Source organism: Theropithecus gelada, chromosome 12 (assembly GCF_003255815.1).
Source record: "Theropithecus gelada isolate Dixy chromosome 12, Tgel_1.0, whole genome shotgun sequence".
In the NCBI taxonomy this organism is placed as follows: domain Eukaryota; kingdom Metazoa; phylum Chordata; class Mammalia; order Primates; family Cercopithecidae; genus Theropithecus; species Theropithecus gelada.
This window is the reverse complement of record NC_037680.1, coordinates 48,856,032-48,877,554: the sequence shown is the minus strand read 5'-3', so window position 1 is coordinate 48,877,554 and position 21,523 is coordinate 48,856,032. Positions and strand designations below refer to the sequence as shown.

At 40.5% G+C, this 21,523-nt stretch overlaps 1 protein-coding gene and 1 long non-coding RNA gene across 5 annotated transcripts in view; one reads left to right on the top strand and one right to left on the bottom strand.

Moving 5' to 3' along the window:
• Window positions 1-21,523, bottom strand: part of ITGA6 (integrin subunit alpha 6) — an 80,352-nt gene that overhangs the window by 28,313 nt on the left and 30,516 nt on the right. For 2 of the 4 annotated variants that reach the window (XM_025404208.1, XM_025404206.1), the window contains exons 2-9: window positions 12,861-12,985; window positions 10,951-11,030; window positions 9,145-9,400; window positions 7,372-7,503; window positions 4,229-4,439; window positions 3,371-3,564; window positions 2,816-2,904; window positions 1,991-2,109 (exon numbers count right to left, since the gene is read on the bottom strand). In XM_025404208.1, the coding sequence (XP_025259993.1) occupies window positions 1,991-2,109; window positions 2,816-2,904; window positions 3,371-3,564; window positions 4,229-4,439; window positions 7,372-7,503; window positions 9,145-9,400; window positions 10,951-11,030; window positions 12,861-12,985 (1,206 nt within the window). Of the gene's footprint in view, window positions 1-1,990; window positions 2,110-2,815; window positions 2,905-3,370; window positions 3,565-4,228; window positions 4,440-5,588; window positions 5,706-7,371; window positions 7,504-9,144; window positions 9,401-10,950; window positions 11,031-12,860; window positions 12,986-21,523 lie in introns of all 4 variants that reach the window. The other 2 variants (XM_025404205.1, XM_025404207.1) reach the window with 2 other exon arrangements.
• Window positions 12,505-14,236, top strand: LOC112635988. Its single transcript, XR_003122114.1, has 2 exons — window positions 12,505-12,704; window positions 13,923-14,236. It is a non-coding gene; the product is annotated as an uncharacterized LOC112635988 (long non-coding RNA).

Genomic DNA, 21,523 nt, shown 5'->3' with positions numbered 1-21,523 from the left:
TTATCACTCTGTTTTTATTTTACATTTAGACAGCTGCTAGGTGCTAAGATACCAACTAGATACATTCTTACGGTTTGAGAGCATATTTAAAAGGCAAAAATTCACAAGTATTTTAAAATCAGTTGCCACAGATACAGTATTTTACATGTCATAGTATTAATGCTTTAGGGTGGCATAAATTTCAAAAGAAAATATTTTAACAGACATTTCTGCCTAGGACATATTTTAATTTCTGTTTTTTAAACATACAACACACAATTTTGAGGGCACAGTATACATGAATTATGAAAACTATGTCTTTTAACATAGAAAGTAAGTCTTATTGGCTTGGCTGCCTCATGTTTAAAATTGGTGTTTATTTACACTACCCTAAAGTGTTAGTACGATTTAGTAGAAAAAATGCCCAGGATTCAAGTCGGGAAGATTTAGGTGCTACATTCTGTCTCTCAGGCTCCAGACTTAAAAGCTCAAGCAAGTCCTGGGCCTCAGTTTCCTCATTTGTAAAATAAGGGGAGGTTAATGCTATTCTTATCAAAGGGTTGTTGAATTTTACTTTCATACTATCTGCAAGTAAAGAGGGAACAAGTGTACAGGGTTGACAGTCAACCTACTTATAAGGACACAAAAGTAAGGATATTAAAATATCAATTACACATAGACAGAGGCAAACATTTAACTGACTAAAGTTAGGTCATCTTTTGTATTGACAAGGAAGAGATATCCCAAGATTAAATAAAAACCAGATTAGACAGCAGAAGTTACAGTGTAGCCTTTTGATGATACTCTAAAGGTAGAGAGATGCTCAAAAGTTTTGTGGAACATGGGAATAATGTACTGTACTTTCTATAATTCTATATTATTAACTTTTTTTGTTGTTGTTGAGACGGAGTCTCGCTCTGTTATCTAGGTTGGAGTGCAGTGGTGCGATCTCGGCTCACTGCAAGCTCCGCCTCCCAGGTTCACACCATTCTCCTGCCTCAGCCTCCCGAGTAGCTGGGACTACAGGTGCCCACCACCGTGCCCAATTTTTTGTATTTTTAGTAGAGACGGGGTTTCACCATGTTAGCCAGGATGGTCTCGATCTCCTGACCTCGTGGATCCGCCTGCCTCAGCCTCCCAAAGTGCTGGGAATACAGGCATGAGCCACCGCGCCCGGCCTATTAACTTAAAAAAAATAATAAGAAGAACCTGCTACTTTTTGAAAATTAAAAAACAAACAAAAAAAAAACCCTCCAATTTTTAATGGTGATTTCCAGCAGTGATGAAAGCACTGGTTAAAGGGAGACTCAAACACCACTGATGGGAAATGTCACACCCTTTCAGGAGGTCATCTTGGTGAAACCGAATCAAAAGTCTTGAAGCACATATATCAATTTCACATCCAGGAATTTATAATAAGGAAATAATCAAGGATATAAACAAAAGAATGTTTTCCACAGCTTTTTATATCATGGGGGCAAAAAAAAAATTGTGAAGCAATGTAACCATCCAGTGAGAGCCCAGCAGTTGGTTAAATAAGCTCTGAACCAGTCAGAAGATGCCTCATAGACAATTGTTAACTTCATTTTGGAAAAGTACTCAGTGACATAGAAAAAGTCCACTATGTATCCTAAAGAGACAAAAGCAGGTTACAAAATTATGCACAATTATGATCTTAATTTTGTTAAATATACATGGTACAATCACAGAAAATAAAAATAGAAATCAAGATCTTGGAGTTTAATAATGCATGGTGAATTATAGGGGGTTTCCTTCTGTATGTCACGTTTTATCATCAAAATTGGATCTATGTTTTCCTCAAATACTTTAAAAGATTTTAGAAAACAGGTTTTTATTACATTGTTTACTACCTTCAAAAGACAAAGAAATAGCTTTGCAATTCATATAAACCTTTGAAGTGTAAGTATGACAAATTTCAACCCAAAAGGTCAACATTTTAGTGTAACCTGATTATAGAACATGCTTAACACTAAAATCATAGATAACAGACCTGAAAATAGTTACTGAATCTGAGAGGGAACCAACAGCAACATCAGGGTAGGAATTTCGATCAAGGTCCATGTTTCCAGCAATTGAATATCCAAAATAAGGTGATTTACCCTTGAGAACCTGAAATACAGAGGTCATCCAAATGGACATTATGCTTGCAACATGAGCTTCTTAACTATGCTTTGAAAAAGACACACAAGTTTCTTTTGAACTGGAATTTGAGAGTTCACTTATAAGTAAATTATATGAAATTATGTACGAGTCATAAATATCTACATGACCTAACACTTCATACATTTAATTTCATAAAAGTCATCTGATTTACACAGTCTCTCAAAGCATAAAAGACCCCATTTCTGATGAGCTTGTTTATTGTATTAAGTCAGTCAGGCCATTTCAAACCAAATCTCCCTACCCTCCCTACAAGTCTTATTTTTCTCAAAAGAAATTTTTAATTTTTTGTATCTACGTCCTCCATGTAGTTACAGTAATCTATTTTGTTTGCCCAGTTTCATCTCTATTTACTACGCTACTAAAGAGAATATATCACATCTCCTCTCTTTATGCCGTCAGGGTAGAATAACATTCTTTTGCTTTGGATTACTTTGATTCCTAACTTAGATATCTAAGAAATTTTACAATTAGAACAAGCAAGTAATTGCATTTATATTTTCTGAAGGTATCTTCTAGTAATACATTTTTAAAAAATCTATACTATTGTGGATTTGTAAATAAAATTTGTGTGAAAAGTCACTTAAACCTAAATATTTTATTACAGGGCAAATAGTTGAGACTGTAGCTGTAGAAATCCAGGTTATGTGGTTACCTGTGTAGGTTTGGTATTTATTCCATTTGCAGATCCATGATAGATAAAAACCTTTCCCGTGTCATCATACGGAGCTCCAACTGCAATATCTGTTGACAACATGACATTTTAACATTTTAAGAAACACTTTAGAAACACTCCAGTACAATATTTTAAAGTAAGATGACATAAGCATTATTATTTATTCGTTTGGCTTTTTTTTTTTTTTTTGAGATGGAGTTTCGCTCCTGTTGCCCAGGTTGGAGTGCGATGGAGCAATCTTGGCTCACCGCAACCTCTGTCCCCCAGGTTCAAGCGATTCTCCTGCCTCAGCTTCCCAAAGCTGGGAGTAGCTGGTATTACAGGCATGTGCCACCACACTCAGCTAATTTGTATTTTTAGTTTCCCCATGTTGGTCAGGCTGGTCTCAAACTCATGACCTCAGGTGATCCACCCACCTCGGCCTCCCAAAGTTCTGGAATTATAGGCATGAGCCACTGTGCCCAGCAGTGCTATTATTTAAACAATCAAATAATCTATCTATAAATCACAGCCATTTCATAATCTATTATCTACCTGGGTAGCCATCTTGATTAATATCTCCAATATTTTTTACTGCAATGCCAAACATAGAATCTTTGGTTCCATTAAGACGAATTGGCTTCACATTATTCCATCTGCCTTGCTGGTTCATGTAGACATACACTGCACCTCCAACTTCTCCATCTCTATCAAAATACTGTGGGGCTCCAATAACTATATCTTGCCACCTAAAAACATAATGAGGGGAAAGAGCCATGAACCAACAGCTAACATACCAGCAACACCAGTCTAGGTACTAAGGTTACAGAGAGATATAATAGAAAGGCCCTCAACTCCAGAATTTATGACTCAATTATAGCATTTTTTAAAAACCAAGGTAGCCTGTAAAAAATGCCCCAAGAAAAATACTAACGGTAAGAACGCAAAGCAAGTTCCTCAAGTTAGAACCACAGTGCAGCAGGACTCCCATTAAGACCTCACTATTCTACCCCACCCCAACTGGCACCAACAGCCATGGATCTGTTTTTGACTTTATCACCAATCCCTATTTTCAACAGGAGCTGATGCTCCATCAGCCCCATATGAAGCCACAGAACAGAATCATGCAAGTGTTTTCTGAGTTCATTTTTTTCAAATTTTAATTTTCATGGACCCATAATCCCAACATGTAAGTAAAACTGAAAATCAAAAATATAATCCTATACCCTGGGGGAAGGAGATGAATGTCTGTCTGCTGCCATCATACAAATGATAAAGATGGGTTGGTAAAAATGTGGCAGTAAAAATATTCTTTACATCAATCAACCTGAAAGGACGGCTCTTCTCAAGGCCTACAGAAGCTAGTCAAAGCAGCAATGATTTGCAGCATAAAATAACCTGAGGTATTCTCACCCATCCTTGTTGAGGTCCACCACCGCCACATCATAGCCAAATGAAGAGGCCAGACCTTCTCCATCGAATATGTGCTCAGGGAGGAGATGTGCAGACTTCATATCTCTCCTTAGCAAAACCACGGCTCCACTGTGATTGGCTCTGGGAGCACCAGATACAAAAGTGATCTCATCTTTAGAAACAATACCTTTCCCTGAGTCCAAAGAAAAACCTAGAAAAACAAAATATATACAGCCCCTCACATCAATCCATATATTTTAGGCCTATGACATGGGTAACTCCATCATTACCTCTTCCTCTGGCTTCCCACCCCTCTCTCCTCCTGACCTTCCCACCAGCTATCACATTTGTAATATGAGTGACAGAGTTCAGATTTGACCCAAGGACAAAGTCCTGGGGCTAGCAAATTTACTGCTTTCTATGGATATTAAGACTTTCAATGAAAAAACCTATGTATAACTTGAATTTTGAAGTATTCATACATCTTAAGAATCAATTTGCACCTGATTTTAATATTAGAACTATGGTAAAAGGAGATCAAGCTAGATACTGAATTGTCTAGGAATAATTTGGTTATGTTACATCATTTACACAGAGAATACAACCTGACTTGAAGCATAATTGACTGCATATTATAGGGTTCTGCTATAATTTAATGGCCAGTATTTTTACAGGAATAAAATAAAATTGAAGAAAAAGTAATTAAGCTTGGTAAGAGGCATCAATCTCTTTGGTAATCAGACAAAAACAAACGCTATCACCACCATAGATAGCATTTCATTGTTTTGGACCAACTTAGTTCTCAGACACAAACATGCAGACAAAACAATGACTGATGATACATGGTATTTGAGAACCTAGTATAAACAACAGAGGTGAGGAAGTTGTCATTGGTATCAGTTATATACTTGTTCAGAGGGCAGAAAACATTAGGACACTCCCATTATAAAGCATCAGGTAGGATGTCAGATTACAAAAATAAGAGATCTGGTGAAAAGCAAATAGAAGTGCCCATATTAAAACCGTTCAAATTAAGTAAATGTTTATATAGAAAGGTGAAGCAGATGCAGAATAATATAAGCTCACCCTCTTTATTGGGTTTTACTTATGAAAAACTTCACCACTACCGTTACAGTTCTCAAATTGTGAAGTGAATTAAAAAACATGAGCCACCAGATTAGAGAGGGCAATATGGAATCCAGCCATCTGGCCCCAGAGCCCCAACCATGGCATGCTTTTTGTGTGTGCTTCAATGGAAACAAAATAGGACATAAAAAGATTTATGCTCCGTATGGATCAAAAAAAAAATGTTAATGACCACAACCAAGACAATTTATTTGTCATCGCAGAGGTCACAAACCTAGGTAGCTATTCATCATCACATCAGGGAATGTGTCAGGCTGCTCCCGGGGAGGCCGTGTTTTATAAACAAACTGATCAGGATCTGTATAGGAAACGCTGGTCAAAAACAGCAAGCCTGTACGCATGCACGGGATGGAAGAAATTGAAGAAAAAGTAATTATGCTTGGTAAGAGGCAGGACAGCCACTGCTGTTCTCGCTGGATGAGGAGGCCACCACTGCATCCGTCAAGCTGCTCTCATTGCCAGCTTCCAAAACCTCAAGCGGATCATTTTATTCCCCCAAACCCTCCGATCTTTTGAAGTGACAGATTCACACACAGCACGGACAAGCCAAATGTAACAATATGAGTTTGATATCTTTCTCAGGCATTCACTTTTGAGGAAATCCATTCTATAAGTGGCAAATGTATTTCAGAAAAAATGCTTCATATTTTCGTATGTTCTGACAGCAAGTACATTTATAAAATCCACAGCCATCCATCTTAAAGACCAAAGTATTGGTTTCTTGGCCAGTGTAATTACAATTAATTTTTGTCATAAGTAATCCCTAAATAAAACATTCTGAGGCAGGGTCCTGCTCTGTTGCCCAGACTGGAGGGCAGCGGTGCAATCACAGCTTACTGCAACTTCAACCTTGCAGGTTCAAGTGATTCTCCTACCTCAGCCTCCTGAGTAGCTGGGACTACGAATGTGCACCACCATGCCTGGCTAATATTTTTGTATTTTTAGTAGAGAAGGGGTTTTGCTGAATTGGCCAGGCTGGTCTTGAACTCCTGGCCTCAAGTAATCTGCCCACCTCGGGCTCCCAAAGTGTTGGGATTACAAGTGTGAGCCACCAGGCCGGGCCTGAACAACTTCTTAATGCGTGTTTACTAGCACATTGTTTGAAATTATTCATATATCTATACCTGTTTTTTTCATTTTTTACCTTCCATTGTTCCAGTAATACCCTAACATCTGGGTACTTTTCTCCATTTTTTTAAAAAACAGGTTACTATTTATAAGTTTTTTATATTTTTTCCAAGAAATCCACAGTAATTATTCTTTATGTCAACTCATACCAAGAATTAAAGCTTTTAAAAGGCTTTGTGTAATTACCATAATGCACACGAATAACTTAGGACACCCATTAGTCATGCAAACAAGCCTTAGGAGTTAAGGAATTGGCCCTTAGACACAGTCTGGGTGTCCTGGAAGCCGCTTTAGCAGTCCTGCTCAACCTCTACTGGGAAGCTTTTATCCATCTGCGGGGCCCTGTGACATGGGGGTCCCAATCCAGAAGCAGGGCCAATCCTCGGAGAACCACAATCACAGAGGGAGGACCTGGAGGTCTTGACTTGCCACTTAAGAGTAACTTTATTAAATGCAGTTCTTAAGAGTATCTCTGGAAAGAGGCACTGAACAAAGAGCTCAGCTTACTGTGAACACCCATGCACATTTTCATGGCTGCATGAACAAACTGTTTCAGGTTACGGAGGCTGCCATTAGCTCAAGAGACAGACTTCCAAGCAGGAAGAAGGACGGACGATTTTAGGTGATAATAGGTTTCTTCCCCTCTTTGAGGGAGCCCCAGTCAGAAAGAAAGGATCCCAGGCATTGGTCAGGTTAATAACGCCTCTAGATCACCAAGCTTATCAAGTTGCAGCAAAAGTGGCCACAGGTCCCGGCCCCACCTGGCCTCTTCTCAGCCTAGAAGTCCAGGGGCAGTAGGCCCTGCGAGGGAGTTTCACACAAAGTATCTGAGAAGGTGGGCAAAGGCAGCCATCTGTGCCTGCTCCTACCTAAGTAACTGTTAGCAGGAACAGGAACGAGACTTTCATCATGCTCAGTCTCTCCACCAACTTCATAAGGCCCATCTTCATAGATGTTCATGTCAAAAAAAGTGTTATTCTTTTGCTCTACACGAACAATCCCTAAAGGAATGAAATGGTAAAAACAAGAACAAAAAATGAAGATGAAACAAAAGAAAATAAATGGTTCCTAATAAACATCCCCCATGCTATCACTAGTTACAGGAAAAAAAATTTGAAGGAAAAAAAGGAAGGACAGAGATGACTTTTATGGTTGTTAAGTATGTGTGCGTAAATTTTTATGAGAAAGAAATTTGAGTCATTAAAAAATGTCCCATGCATTTTCATGAACTGTCTTTATAATGCCATGAAACTAGATGAAAAATGGAAGGTTTGCTTAGTTAACAAAACCTACAGAGAACAAATTTTTAAATGACATGAACTTGATACATATATTTTACGTTCTCTGTAATCCCGCCTCAAGTTGTCCTTTTTCAGCAGTGTAAAAGTGAGACATATTGATCTTTTCTTCAATCACGTTAACCAAGATTTCATCTTCTAAATATTCTTACAATTAGTAATTTAAAACATAAGATTTCATATAGTAAGCCCAAATCACTATATGACTTTAAATGGCAACATTTTAGGTCAGGGTTTATAAAGCAAGAAAACCATATTTTCCGTGAATTAAAATATACATAATTGGTGGATGTTTTTGTTTTGTTTTACCGTATATGGCATTTATTCAGGCTAAAATAAAACTAAATTCAACATGTAATTTCAGTTAGGTCAAAATAACCTGGGAAATACTGTACATGAAGATCCTGTTGGGGTGAGGTGGGGGCAAAGGGAAATTACCCTTGAAGATTGCACACAGAGAACGGTGTTGAAAATTCATTTAGAACCAGAATCAAAACACATTTTTAAATGGAAAGGGGAACATTTTCCTAAGTTCTCCCTGATGAGTGAAAGTGTTATGTGACTTATATTAATAAATTTCTCAAAAATGGCTTATTTTCAAATCAGCTGCAGTTCTCTTCACCATGGATGACAGGTTAATTGTCTTTTATGATACAGCATTTTCTATGCCTGCTTAATTTCTTCAGAGAAGTTAAACTGCTTAGCAGGAACTGACCAGGTTCACATAGTCAAAAAATGTGGGCCATTTTCCTCTTTACCTCTCCACATCTCCATTTACTCACATCACAATAATCAAACAACTTTTCCTCACATATCTGAAATTATACCTCAAAATTCCCCAATTTGTCTGTAATCTGCCCTTCTAACTTTACTGAATTATTAGCAAAGCATGGCCTTTGAAAATAACATATACAGAGAGAAATGTCCATATTAATAGTTATTAATGTCCATGTTAATACACTGTTATTTGTATATACCATTATTTAATTCTCCTAAGTTTTCAGATCACTAACTTAACACTTCTAGCTTCATGAGCCACACAAATATAAAACAGCAAAAAATACTAATGTTAATTATTATATTCCTACTTAAAAAAGTTAACTACCTGAATTAAAGTACTGGTAGAGGAGAAAAGAACGTCAACACTAAAACATACATTCCACTATTATTAGCTTTTAAAAATCATATTGTTTAGAGATTTTTAATAGCCTACCCAACTTTCATAATATACAAATGTCTTCTAACACATTTTAGCTCAAAATGTACTAAATCATGGTACAAAATCATATTACAGAAATTAGGGAGACATTCTAATCTCTATTTCTATAAATACAAAGGTCATACCTTTCCAGTTGTAAGTACCCGGGGCTCCAAATACAATGTAATGAAAGTCTTTAGTAAAAGTAGCTGCTACACCTTGCTGGCAAGAGCCAAATTTCTCATGGCCTCTCAATCGCCCATCACAAAAGCTCCAATCTCCCCCATCCATATCGTCTTCAATCCTGAGATTCTGGCTCAGGACATAACACCGCCCAAAGATGTCTCGGGATTCCTGCTTCGTATTAACATGCTGCCTTTTTTCATATCGGTGAGCACATGTCTGCAAGCAGATGGAAGAAAGTAGCCCATTCTTGTCTATAAACCTTGTTTTTAAAAAATTACATATAGATAAAATGGTCAATACAGAGGTTAATTCTAAAAAGGATGATTAAGCATGTCCTCATCTTGAGACTGGATCCCAGACCAGCAAATATTCCTCAAAGTGGCACTAAGAAGACCATTATCAAGGCATATAGAAACTAGAATGTGTCTTATTCTCACTGAGAATAATGCTCCAATCCAGGTATTGAATGACAATCTGTATCCATAGGCAATTCATTTGTAAATTTACCTGTCACATAAACAAAGGGAAACACCTTATTTCATTTTCTTAATTCAAATTGGCTTCTAGTGGCTGTATTAACCTTGAGAACATCAGTGTGAAAGTGGGTAATTATGTTCTAGAGGAGAGAAATCATGGACCTGTTTTCATAGGGATCAAACAAATACAGCTAAAACAAAGACATCTCCTTTTCCCCACACTATTTCCTTGAACTCAGTCCTAACTCACACCCTGAGCTCTGAGATTATTTCCCAAAATATGCCTACTTTTACAAGGCAGAGAGAATTACAAGACCAGAAGAGATAGAAATAATCTCTATAACTTCTACAGGGTATGAATGGCTACCTCCATGTAAACACAGGCTAAAAATGTAATATCGACTCAATTTCCCATAAGTGTCATTCCTCAAATATCAAAACTCAATGTTCACTAAAGTTTTTTCCTCAAAATTCTGTATAAATTTCATTACAGCAACCAGATTTTGAAGGAGACAAAAAGATTATCATATTCCAACCAGGAAGACATTGCCATGACCATCTAGCCCAATCCACCTAACGAACCCTCTTTTCTTTGCTATCCCTTCTATTTGAAAAAACTCAGAATAAATAACAAGTGTTTAAAACTACCTGGTTATTACTTTCCAAGACCATGCCCATATTTTTACTATCTATAAAGCTATAAAATTCCAAGGATAGAAATGATGTCTAGTTTTGTTTTGTTTTTAATACCATCTAGAGTTTTAGGAATATATAGTAAAGGTTCTTTAATAAGTTATTCAAATCTGAAAGTTCTAAAGAAAAGTAGGTTGTGTGATTGCTTCAAAGTATATCAGGAATCACAGGAGAAATAAGGCTTTGATTACTTCTTCTTCTTTTTTTTTGAGACAGAGTTTCACTCTTGCAACCTCCGCCTCCCAGGTTCAAGCAATTCTCCTGTTTCAGTCTCCCAAATAGCTGGGATTATAGGTGCATGCCACTATGCCCGACTAAGTTTTGTACTTTTAGTAGAGATGGGGTTTCATCATATTGGTCAGGCTGGTCTCAAACCCCTGACCTCAGGTGATCCACCCGCCTCAGCCTCACAAAGTGTTGGGATTACAGGCATTAGCCACCACACCCAGCCTGATTTCTTCTTAACATCCATTCCTGCTTTAAAGCAGTAAGTTTGCTAGAATGTATGCTCCCTGCTTTGTCCCCTGCTGTAAGCCTGGTGCTGGCATGTAACCAGCAGTCCAACAGTATAGGATGAACATGTGTCTCTACACTTACCACGACCTTGCCCCCCGGACCTTGGCTCTGGACGGTGACCCCCATCCACTGATCTTCCTTGCTTTCTGACGTGGGGTCAGCTGTAAAAAGGAGCACAGTTAGCCTTCCAAGTGACTGCACATGCTAGAAACCATCACTGAACAAAAATACAAGCAACTGTTTCCAAATGGCCTTGACTCTGAGTCTAGCTACTCGATAAATTCAGTTACTTAATCCAGAAAAATTACTTGTCATCTCAAGGAAACAGAAAAGTGGTTTTTGGTAAAAATCTTTCAAAAATTTGAAACATAAAATACTTAACTCTATATAGCCACCTATTTTGTCCAACAATACCCTTTGCCCTCACTTGATACCCAGGGTCCTGAATGCAGAAGGTAAGTGAAAGTGTAAGACTAAGGGAGCCCTCCAAAATACATCTCTAAAGGCAACAATGTAAAATCTAGTATTCAAAACTCCAGCTACCATCTAAACTAACAAAAAAATGGGTACTTCTCTATATTACTCCCCAATTTTTTTATGTAACAGCATTAAATGTTCTTTACTGGAGATGGGAGAAAAAGACTCAGATTTACTTCAGGATCTTGTAGCTGACAATGTATCAATGCCAAACAGGCGAGTTATTGTTAGTCAGAGAGAGGGGGACCACAACCACCACCATGTGCTCATTTCAGTATCAATTTAAACCCACCGTGTGACCTATATCCAAATTTTTGCACTCCTGGATGAGCAGTAACACAGATACAAGTTTTAATCTTGAATCATTACAAAAATATGAAACTAAACAACTTTAGCCAGAGGGAAAAACGCCAAAATGTTAAAAAATAAGTCTATATACTGAGATGGTCAGTGGATTTTGTTTTTTATTCTTCATAGGTGTATTTTACCAGTTTCTTAAAATTAACACATATTATTTTCTAATAAATGAACACGTTATTTCTTTTTCTTCTTCTTTTTTTTTTTTTGAGATGTATTTTGCTCTGTCACCCAGGCTGGAGTGCAGTGGCACGATTCTGGCTCACTGCAGCGTCTGCCTCCCAGGTTCAAGCAATTCTCATGCCTCAGCCTAAGTAGCTGGGACTACAGGCGTGCACCACCACACCCAGCTAATTTTTGTATTTTTAGTATAGACGGGGTTTCACCATGTTGGCCAGGTTGATCTTGAACTCCTGACCTCAAATGATCCACCCAACTCGGCCTCCCAAAATGCTAGGATTACAGGTGTGAGCCACCGTGCCTGGCCAACGAATGTTATTTCTAAAAGATAAAGAAGCAAGAGAAGAATATAAACACGAATCCGCAAATCTACTTAGACCGAGCATATCAAATGAGGTTTGGCTAGAGCTTCTCAGTACACTAATAGCTCTGCTCAACCTACAAGAAGCCAGGTACACTGGATGTCAACATGCCTACCTCATGGTATCTTCTACCTATCCAGAGTCCTTAACAAAACAAGTCTCTATACGAGACAGTAGGGAAAACTTTATCTCTGTTAGCCAGCTCTCATTTCAAAGGGGTCTGATATTTAAAACTGTCTTTCTCCCAAATAGTTTAACAGCATGTGAGAACTTTTGGCTGATGAATACAAGATACGCTCATTCATTCTCTTCATTGCTATGAAATCAGTTTTTCCACGACCCCCTGCAGAATCTCAACACATCACTAGGTGGCAACATCCCTACACCATATTGGTTTAGTAACCATGGTTAGGAGGAACAGCAAAACACGTGGCATCCCAGTATGATTTAGAAAGTAAAGTAAGTATTTTCAGGGCAAATAAAAAACAGTCAAGGTTGATGCAATTGAAAGAGGTCCTCTCTACAAGAATAAATGTTTGTCCCCACTCTCCTCCCTCAGGGAAAAAGTACGGGCAAGCTGCCGGAGTGAAGGCTGAGTGAGGGACAGGAACGCACCATCGTTATCAAATTCGATGCGTGTGCATGGCCCCCGGGCGGTGATGTCGCAGCTGTACAGCCCTCCAGTTCTGTTGGCCCTCTGCAGTGGAAGCGCTTCTGCCCGCGGGGCCCCCACGAGCAACCTGTTGATGAAACAGAAACAATTTGGAGATGTGAATTTAATATACATTTAACATGTAAATCAGTCCGAACTAGGAGATAATGGGATTATTCTTTGTCTAGGAGTCCACTAATTCTTCCACAGCTTAGGCAGTAAGTGAGAACAAACGTAGACTCCTATGGCTGGTTCACGTAAAACGCACAAACACAACTACACAGGGAGGCCAAAGAGGGGATACCAAAACGGGGAAAAGAGGCCTGTCTCTGATGGTATCAGCATTTCCTGCTGGGTATGATCTGGTGTTTAAAACACACCCTCTTCATAGAATACAACCTCTAAGCCCCTATGATGCCAGGGATATCATATGAAACTCAAGAGAAGAAACCAAATACTTGTGACAATGGGAGGAAAAAATGGCCACACCAAATGTAATAAGCAATAACATGTCAGTTTCTAACACTGTGCCTTCCTGAGGTAGTTTGAGAGTAAATCTGACTGTATCTTAGATTTTCAGTTTATACACTGATTGGGAGAACCTAAACAGTAAGTAAGATACAACTCAACTGAATTATTCACTTGCAGCCTTGGCCTCTTTCCAATTTTTTTTACCTCCAGTTTTATTAGGGTAGAATGGACAAATAAAAAGCAGATATATTTGAGGTGTACAAGTTGATTTTTGTTCTTCCAAGTCAGTTCTTACTTCCTTACAAGAGTTCGTCCTCTCTCATCCTATCAATCTCCCACAAAGGATTCAGGGACAACTGGGGTAGCTCCACTTACGTACTAGGCACTGTAATATTCCTTCTTCTCTCCAACCGCGTGTTTTTATCTCCTATAAGGAGGCCCCCAATCCAAATCCACAGTCCTTAAAATTTCACCATCTCACAGCTGGACGGCTCTTTAGAGACCCAACGACCTTGTTGCTAGGTCTCTTTTGCTAACAGCTTTACTCACCATAGGTTTACACAATCTTTGAGGCCTGGCTGACTCATGGAACAACTAGGACAAGAAACAAAGACAAAGAACACACATCTGACTGGACAGAGATAAACCAAGAGCTGAGAGTTTTGGAAACAAGGCTGGAGCTGAGGAAAGGACTGGAAACACGAACCTGTACAAACAACCACCTCTTACAACAGAAAACAAGCCACTCCTGGCCATCAAGAAACCCACAAATCTCAGACGCAAAAGCAAAACAAGTGAAAATACAAACCAAATAGTCTCTATTACCTTCATGCCTGTTGGGTTCCAATAAAGGAATCATTCCAATAAAGGATTCAACTTTTTTTTTTAAACCATTATCATGCAGCAGGTGCCATGGGAGGCAAGTGTACCTGGAAAGCAGGAAAGCAGGGAAGGGGGCTAGATGATGCCCGGACAGAGAAGGAGGGGTGGCTCATGGAGAACACATAGCCCCAGCACTGTCCTTCCTCCCAGATCCCTGGACAGTCAGAGTCAGCCTCCACCTCCAAACTCACCCTACATTTGAAGGAACAAAACAGCACACACCAAGGTACAGAACTGACACACAGAACTGAAGCAGTGTCCTTGGTGCCTGAACCTTCTTGACAGAGGACAGAGGCAAGGCTGGGGCCACAGGGTCCCCACAGGTCTGCCCCACACCTATTCCAGTGATGTCCCTGATCCCAGGAACACCAACAAACAAGTACCTGGGAGGTGAACTGGCCCAGACTATGAGGTGAATGTGTTCAATTACTGTACATGGCAGATGTCAGAGGTGGAGTCATGTGGTGGGTGCTGGAAGGGATAAGTGGGGTGCCAGGATCAGAGGCCCAGAACCCCAGGACTTTTTCACACTGGAAGCCCCTGAGAGAGACCAGTCCTCCAATTTTACAGATAAAGAAACAGAGACCTTGAGGAGCTTCATTACTCATCCCCCAAGATCTCACAGCTAGTGGGTGGCCATGACAAAAATTACCTTGGTGCAATGTTGTCTCCATTTCTTTATAAAGCTGCTTAGGAAGTAAAACCCAGGATTTCAAGTTTACAACCTAGTTGAAAGGGCAAAACTTACACAAATAAAACACCACAATCAAAACTGTTCTGTATGTTGATAATGTTGATAAAGTTAAGATAATAGAGATAAGTAGAGGGAAGGAAGGAAAACATTATTGCAGTTGGGTGAAGGCTGGGTAAGAGATTTCCTGTAAAGGTAACCACCAGCAAAGAGAAGCCTTAGAAAAAGCAGCACAGGAGTCCCAGTGTCTTAACCGTGTGTCTTCTCTAACCACTTCCTCTTCTCACCCACACCCAAGCTACCTAAGGCAGACACAGGGCTTATTTCCTGTTTACCCCATTCCCACATTCGTTCACGTATTCACTCAACAAACACTGATGAAGAGCCTCCTAGGATGAATAAAGAATTGCCCCCACTCCTCAATCTCTGGCCTGGGGAAGCCTGATCCGTGAACAGGTCATGACGTCATGAAACCACAGGGAGCTAGAGGTAATGAGAGGACGGAACAGAGTGCTGTGGGCACCAGCATCTGCTGGAGAGGAAGAGATGACAGTGGGGCTGGAGGTGGCCAGGTAAGGAGCACAGCACATGCAAAGGCTGCAAGGGAAAGAGCCAGAGGAAAGGGAGAAGCACACGATGGGGTGACAGGAAAGGGTCGAGGATCGGCAGCCTGGTCAGCAGCGCTAAAGGATAAAGGGTCAGAGACCCTGAGACCCAGGCTTCTGCAGCCTGCCGTGCCCTGCAGGGTACAGCTGCTTTTGGGTGTCCTGTGGTTTAAAAAAAGCTGTGGATGTTGTCCCATTCACATGCCCAGTCCCTCAGAGTGGGTTGGCTTCCCCCAGCCACTATCTGCTACTTGTTCTCCACTCTCTGTAACTAATATGTGTGGGACAAAGAACAGGCATTTAACTCAAATTTGTTGGCTGGTTACAGGGGGTGTGGTGACAAAATTTCACAAATGCCCACACCAAGCTCTTGCAGAAGAGGTCTTCGTGTCTTACATGCGGTGGCTACTGCAGATGACAGCAGACCACACGGAAGGATGGGGGCAGCAGGGTGGTTTGGGGGAAAACGACAACAGATTCGAGAAGAGACCTGCAAGCAACAAGAGAAACATACCCACGGAGAATAACTTTAGCTGTTGCACTGCTTCTGGGCAGGCTTTGCCTGCACATGGTCCTGGCACTGTCCTTCCTCCACGTGGGGTGGTCCTGCAGGGGATGGAGGAAGCAGGGATGTTCCACTGCCCCTCACAAACCCCCTGGGCGGCTGTGGGAAGAAGAGCAGACACCCAGCAGCAGAGGGCGCCCCTGCTCCGGTTGCACCTGGTCTCCTGCAACCCACCGCGATAAAGTGGCAGAACCCATCATCGAAAGGTAAGGTAAAACACCTTGATGAGAGAACACAGTAACCCCAACCACATTCTGCAACTGGAGGTGCCTTCATCTTCAAGGTAAAGCTGTACTCCCTGGTTCAGGAAACAAGCAAAGGCTCTTAAATTCTGCCTGGAACCAGCCTTAAAGGCAGGAGAACACAGCCCATTAGCTGAGGCTATGGGGAGCAGAACAATAAGTAAGGTAAATAGAGCTGTGTCCAAACAATGACAGCAGAGAACAACCTATCGACTTCCTAATCTAGGTCATTTAGGGTCTGGGTGCTGGTCTAAGCTGTTCAGAACACAGTTGGCTCCTGAGCTAGCACAGTGGGTACAGGTCCAGCAGGGACAGTCTATACCTAGGAAGACCCTCAGCCCACACAAAATCCAATTTATGCTCAAATTCCAGCTTTCTTCCCTTTCCCTCCAAGGCCCTTAAACGCCAAAAACTGGACCCAGGCCACCTAGATGGTTCAGTGTGAAAAGCAGGTACTCTCTGGGCACCACCAGGATGCTTGCAGCAACTCCTAGGACCAGGGCAGCGGCAGCACTCATTACTGACCGTCCCAGTACGTATGAAGGAAGTAAGAGCGATGTGACAACTCGACCTTCAGAGTGACAGGGACCAAGGGATATGAGTTAGGGCATTTGTAGGGAAGTGGTGGAAATTAACAGAGCAGAGCCTAAGAGGTCTATTCCCATATCCAGTCAAGGCAAGAAAAACTAAACACAGGGCAAGAATCTGGGTGTGAACTAAGATCATTTCACAACCGGCCAGTGGACAATGACCTCCACTGAATTTTAAAGCTGCACTGAAATAAAAACTGCCTTGGAATTTCAACATATCAGAAACCCACACTTAAAAGGCAAAACTCACAAACCACAATATCATCTTTAAAGATAAGAAATAAACATTGAAATTCTTAAATGGAATGTAAAAATCTAACGATATAAGTTTAACAGTAACTGGGGATATGATATAAATTCAGATCTTTGGAGTATAATCAGAGCTGTGGGCACAAAGACTCAGGACTCACTATCATGCTATGAACACAAGGTTATTTCAAAATTCTTCAAGTAAGCCACACCCGTTTCATATATTCAAGTTCTCCCCCAAAGAGAGCTGGTATACTTTTGCAAAAATACTTCAAAAGTTCTGAACACTGGGACACTTTTAAAACTCCAAGGACAATGACAGCTTTGCTTCACTGTCTTTGGCAGTAATTCATTTCCTCAAGGATTAAAGATTCTGCCCCTAGCTATGCAAGCTAGTCAGAGGAAACATGAAATATTGCACCATTAGAACAAGAACACTATTATTGCTTAATTTAAAACACAGCCTTCTTAGTTTGTCCAAATTAAGACCTAAAAAGTTAGAAAGTAGAAATACTGTGGCAATTGTGTCACCTCTACATTTAACCCATTTTCAAACTCAGGATTTAATTTTTGCTTAAGTAATAAGTACAAATGATAGGAAATCAAAAATAAAGGACTTAATGGTAGAAAGCAACAGATTCCAAACTCATCCTAAGCCCCACACTCTGGATAAACCTCTTTTCATTCTGGATTTACTTCTCCATAATTCTGGATTATTATATATGTATTGATTTATCAGCTTTAGGCAATTACTGTTGGCCCCATAATATGAAAAGGAAAGAACTGCTTGCCACTTCCCATCCTATGTTTAATAACTAGATTTAGTTCCTTTATTTGCTACTCTGAGTTTTGAAGATTTAAACCTCTATTTTCCCTTCAACTTTTGACAAAAATCTTGATTCCCTAGTTATTGAGACAAAGCTATCAGCACTTGGATTCTTCCTTCCAAACTTTCCTGTTAGTTTCTCCATGTCTTGCCATCTACCAGCTATACCTTTACACTTACAGGACCTATTCCCACTCAACATTTGGTCTTTTAACCACAATTCAGTCATCTATTCTTTTACATAGCCAAATTATTATTATTCAGTGCTGAACCAAACTGTATTTAGATTTTCCTTTTTCTGTCTGGGAGCAGTATCAGAAGCCCTTGGCCTCAAAGGAAACTGTTCTTAGCATTAAGGTCAAACAGACTTGCTATTCTTACGTTCTATCAATTGCTTTATGTACTTCACATTTGGACCATGACTCTTGCTTTCCTTGGCTTTTCTCATTGCCTTTCTTTTTTCTTATATCGTTCACCTTTATCCAAGCCTCAATCTTCTCTGAGCTCCCAAGCCATACCCGCATTAAATCAGGATCTCATCTTGGCTCACACTCCCTTCTCAGAGCCCCTGGACCCTTCTGCTGCAACGTAGACCTGATTCTCTGCCGGGTCTGCTACACAGGATCATGCTGGAACAGTCCTTCATGGCTATCCTGGGGTGACTGGATTTGATCTGGGACCTGATGTTCCCCTTTGTTTGAATTACTTTCTTAAATATTGTCCTAACAGCATATGACAAGGTAAACTGAGTGACTGCATATACAAAAATGTCTATATGCTGCTCTCACTCTTGAATGATAGTTTGGGTGTAGAACTCCAGGTTGAAAAACATTTTCTTCAGAAACTTGATAGCACTGCTGTAATTAATTCTAGTATCCAGTTTTGCCAGTGGAAATTCTGGTGTTAGTCTGATTCTCAAAAGGATAACTTTTTTTTTTTTTTTTTTTTGAGACAGAGTCTCCCTCTGTCACCCAGGCTGGAGTGCAGTGGCATGATCTTGGCTCGCTGCAACCTCCACCTCCCGGGTTCAAGTGCTTCTCATGCCTCAGCCACCCCAATAGCTGGGACTACAGGCATGCGCCATCACGCCCGGGTGATTTTTGTACTTTTATTAGAGATGGGGTTTTGCCATGTTGACCAGGCTGGTCTTGAATTCCTGGCCTCAAGGGATCTGCCTACCTCAGCCTCCCAAAGTGCGTGAACCACCGTGCTCCAGAGGGTGACTTTTACGTTCTCTACTTCACCCAAGGCATTCTGATGGTGAGCCTATGTGTGACCTCTTTCACTCCGCAGACCTAGGACATGAATTTCCTAGAAACTTTTTATTGTGTGTGGATTGTTTCATTCCTTACGTTTTCTGTCCTCTTTCTGGAACCTCTGTTAACTAGTCAGGTGGTGAACTTCCTGGGTTAATCCACCCTTTCTCTCATTTTCCCTCCTTCTCTGTGGTTCTGAGATTTTTCAACTGTATTTTCTGGTATTCATACTGAAATTTTTAATTTCAGCAGTCACATTTGCAGTCTTCAAGAGCTCTTTGTTCTCACTGTGCCTTTTACATAACAGATCCTAATCTTATTCTGTGGGTTTAACATGTTCCGAAAATTCTAAGCATTTTGCCTAGAAGTTTTCCTACAGTTCTTTGTGTTCCTGGATTATCTGTTTCTTGTAGTTTTTCTGTTGGTTTACTTCGACCACTGCCTTTTATGCTGCTAGCTCTCATCACATGCCTGATAATCCCTGTTCTCTTTTGTTCTGATGTTGTATAAAAAGGTCCATTTCTGGCTCAATCTCACCCTGAGCAGGAATTCTGAAAGGGAGTCCTGGGTGGGGCTGCTGACTCCAGGGATTCGCTTTAGGCTGTGTGGGTAGCCAGCTAGCTGTCAGACTGCACACCACTCTTCAAATGCCAGAATGAGGACAGCTGAATTCTTGGAGTCCCAGCATTCACACTAGAAGCCCTAGTTTTGGGGGTTATTTTTAGTGTCATGACTTGGCCTTATCTACTTCTATAAAGAATTCATTCTTGGCCGAGTACGGTGGCTCACGCCTGTAATCCCAGCTATTCGGGAGGCTGAGACATGAAAATTGCTTGCACCCTGGAGATGGAGGTTTCAGGAGCCGAGATTGCACTACTGCACTCCAGCCTGAGTGACAGACTGCCTTTTAAAAAAAAGAAAAAAAGAATTCATTCTTTATTTTTGTGCACTGTAAGCACTTTAAGCTTTGTAAAACATGTACCTGTCAACATTCTCCTATCTCTCCACCCCCAAAAAGTGCTAAAAAGTGCTATGGGTTTGGTATTTTCCCACAGCCAGGGTGTTAAGTGCCAGCAGCCCCTACTCCAGACAGAGGTAAGGAACCACCTGGTCTCCGTGGTCCCCTGTATGGTCCTTTACCTCCAGACCCACTCCTCTCTCCTAGTCCCTGCTTTGCTTGATCACTCCTGGTTGGGGGTAGGGGAGGGGCACATGATGAACTCTAGACTCAGCTCCTTCCCCTGCTAAGGTCATAAGCCCAGATCCCATCTGCTTTCTGCTTCTTCATATTCTCTAAAATATTAGGGAGCCTTGAGGAGCCAGGAAGCAAACCCATATACCTAGTTTGTCATCTGGAACCACAAGTCAAAACACAATCATTTCTTGCAGGCATTAGATTTTCAACCCAGCCTAGTTTCTCCCAGTATGAACAGGAATGCCTTTCCCCAGCTGTTACCACAACGTCTCAAGTCTTATCATGGCTACCACTCCTCAAATACTGTGTATGCCTAAATAAGTGAATATATCGGGTAAAAACATTCCAAACTTTTTTTTTTGGCTAACATGTATATTTAAGCTTTATGAATGCAGATGAAAGTCAACTGACATTTGATCATTTAAATTTATGCAAACATTTAAAGTCACACATACTTAACAGTCATTTAAAAATAATTTTATTTGTATTTCATCAAGCAATTTTAATCAAACTCTGTTTCTTTGACATTATTTCATCAGAGAGCAATGCCTAACGGAGTTTCCAGAACATTTCCAGGATGTTTTAAAGTTTGTAACATCCAGTACTTGCAATTACGATGCTAATCCTGAGGAATGAGTACTGAATGAGCTAAATTTCTTTGCCTCTTTTTTTTGGGGGAGACAGAATCTTGTTCTGTCACTCAGGCTGAAGTGCAGTAGTACGATCTCGGCTCACTGCAACCTCCACCTCCCAGGTTCAATTGATTCTCCTGCTTCAGCCTCCTGAGTAACTGGGATTACAGGTACCTGCCACCATGCCTGGCTAATTTTTGTATTTTTAGTAGAAATGGGGTTTCACCATGTTGGCCAGGCTGGTCTCAAACTCGTGACCTCAAGTGATCTGCCCGCCTCAACCTCCCAAAGTGCTGGGATTATAGGTGTGAGCCACCACAGCAGCCTGCCTCCTTCTTTAAATTATTTATTTTTATTTAAAACCAAAGTTAACCTCTATCAGCGTCCACAATTAAAATGGATTGAGGTCCTTTTAGATTAAG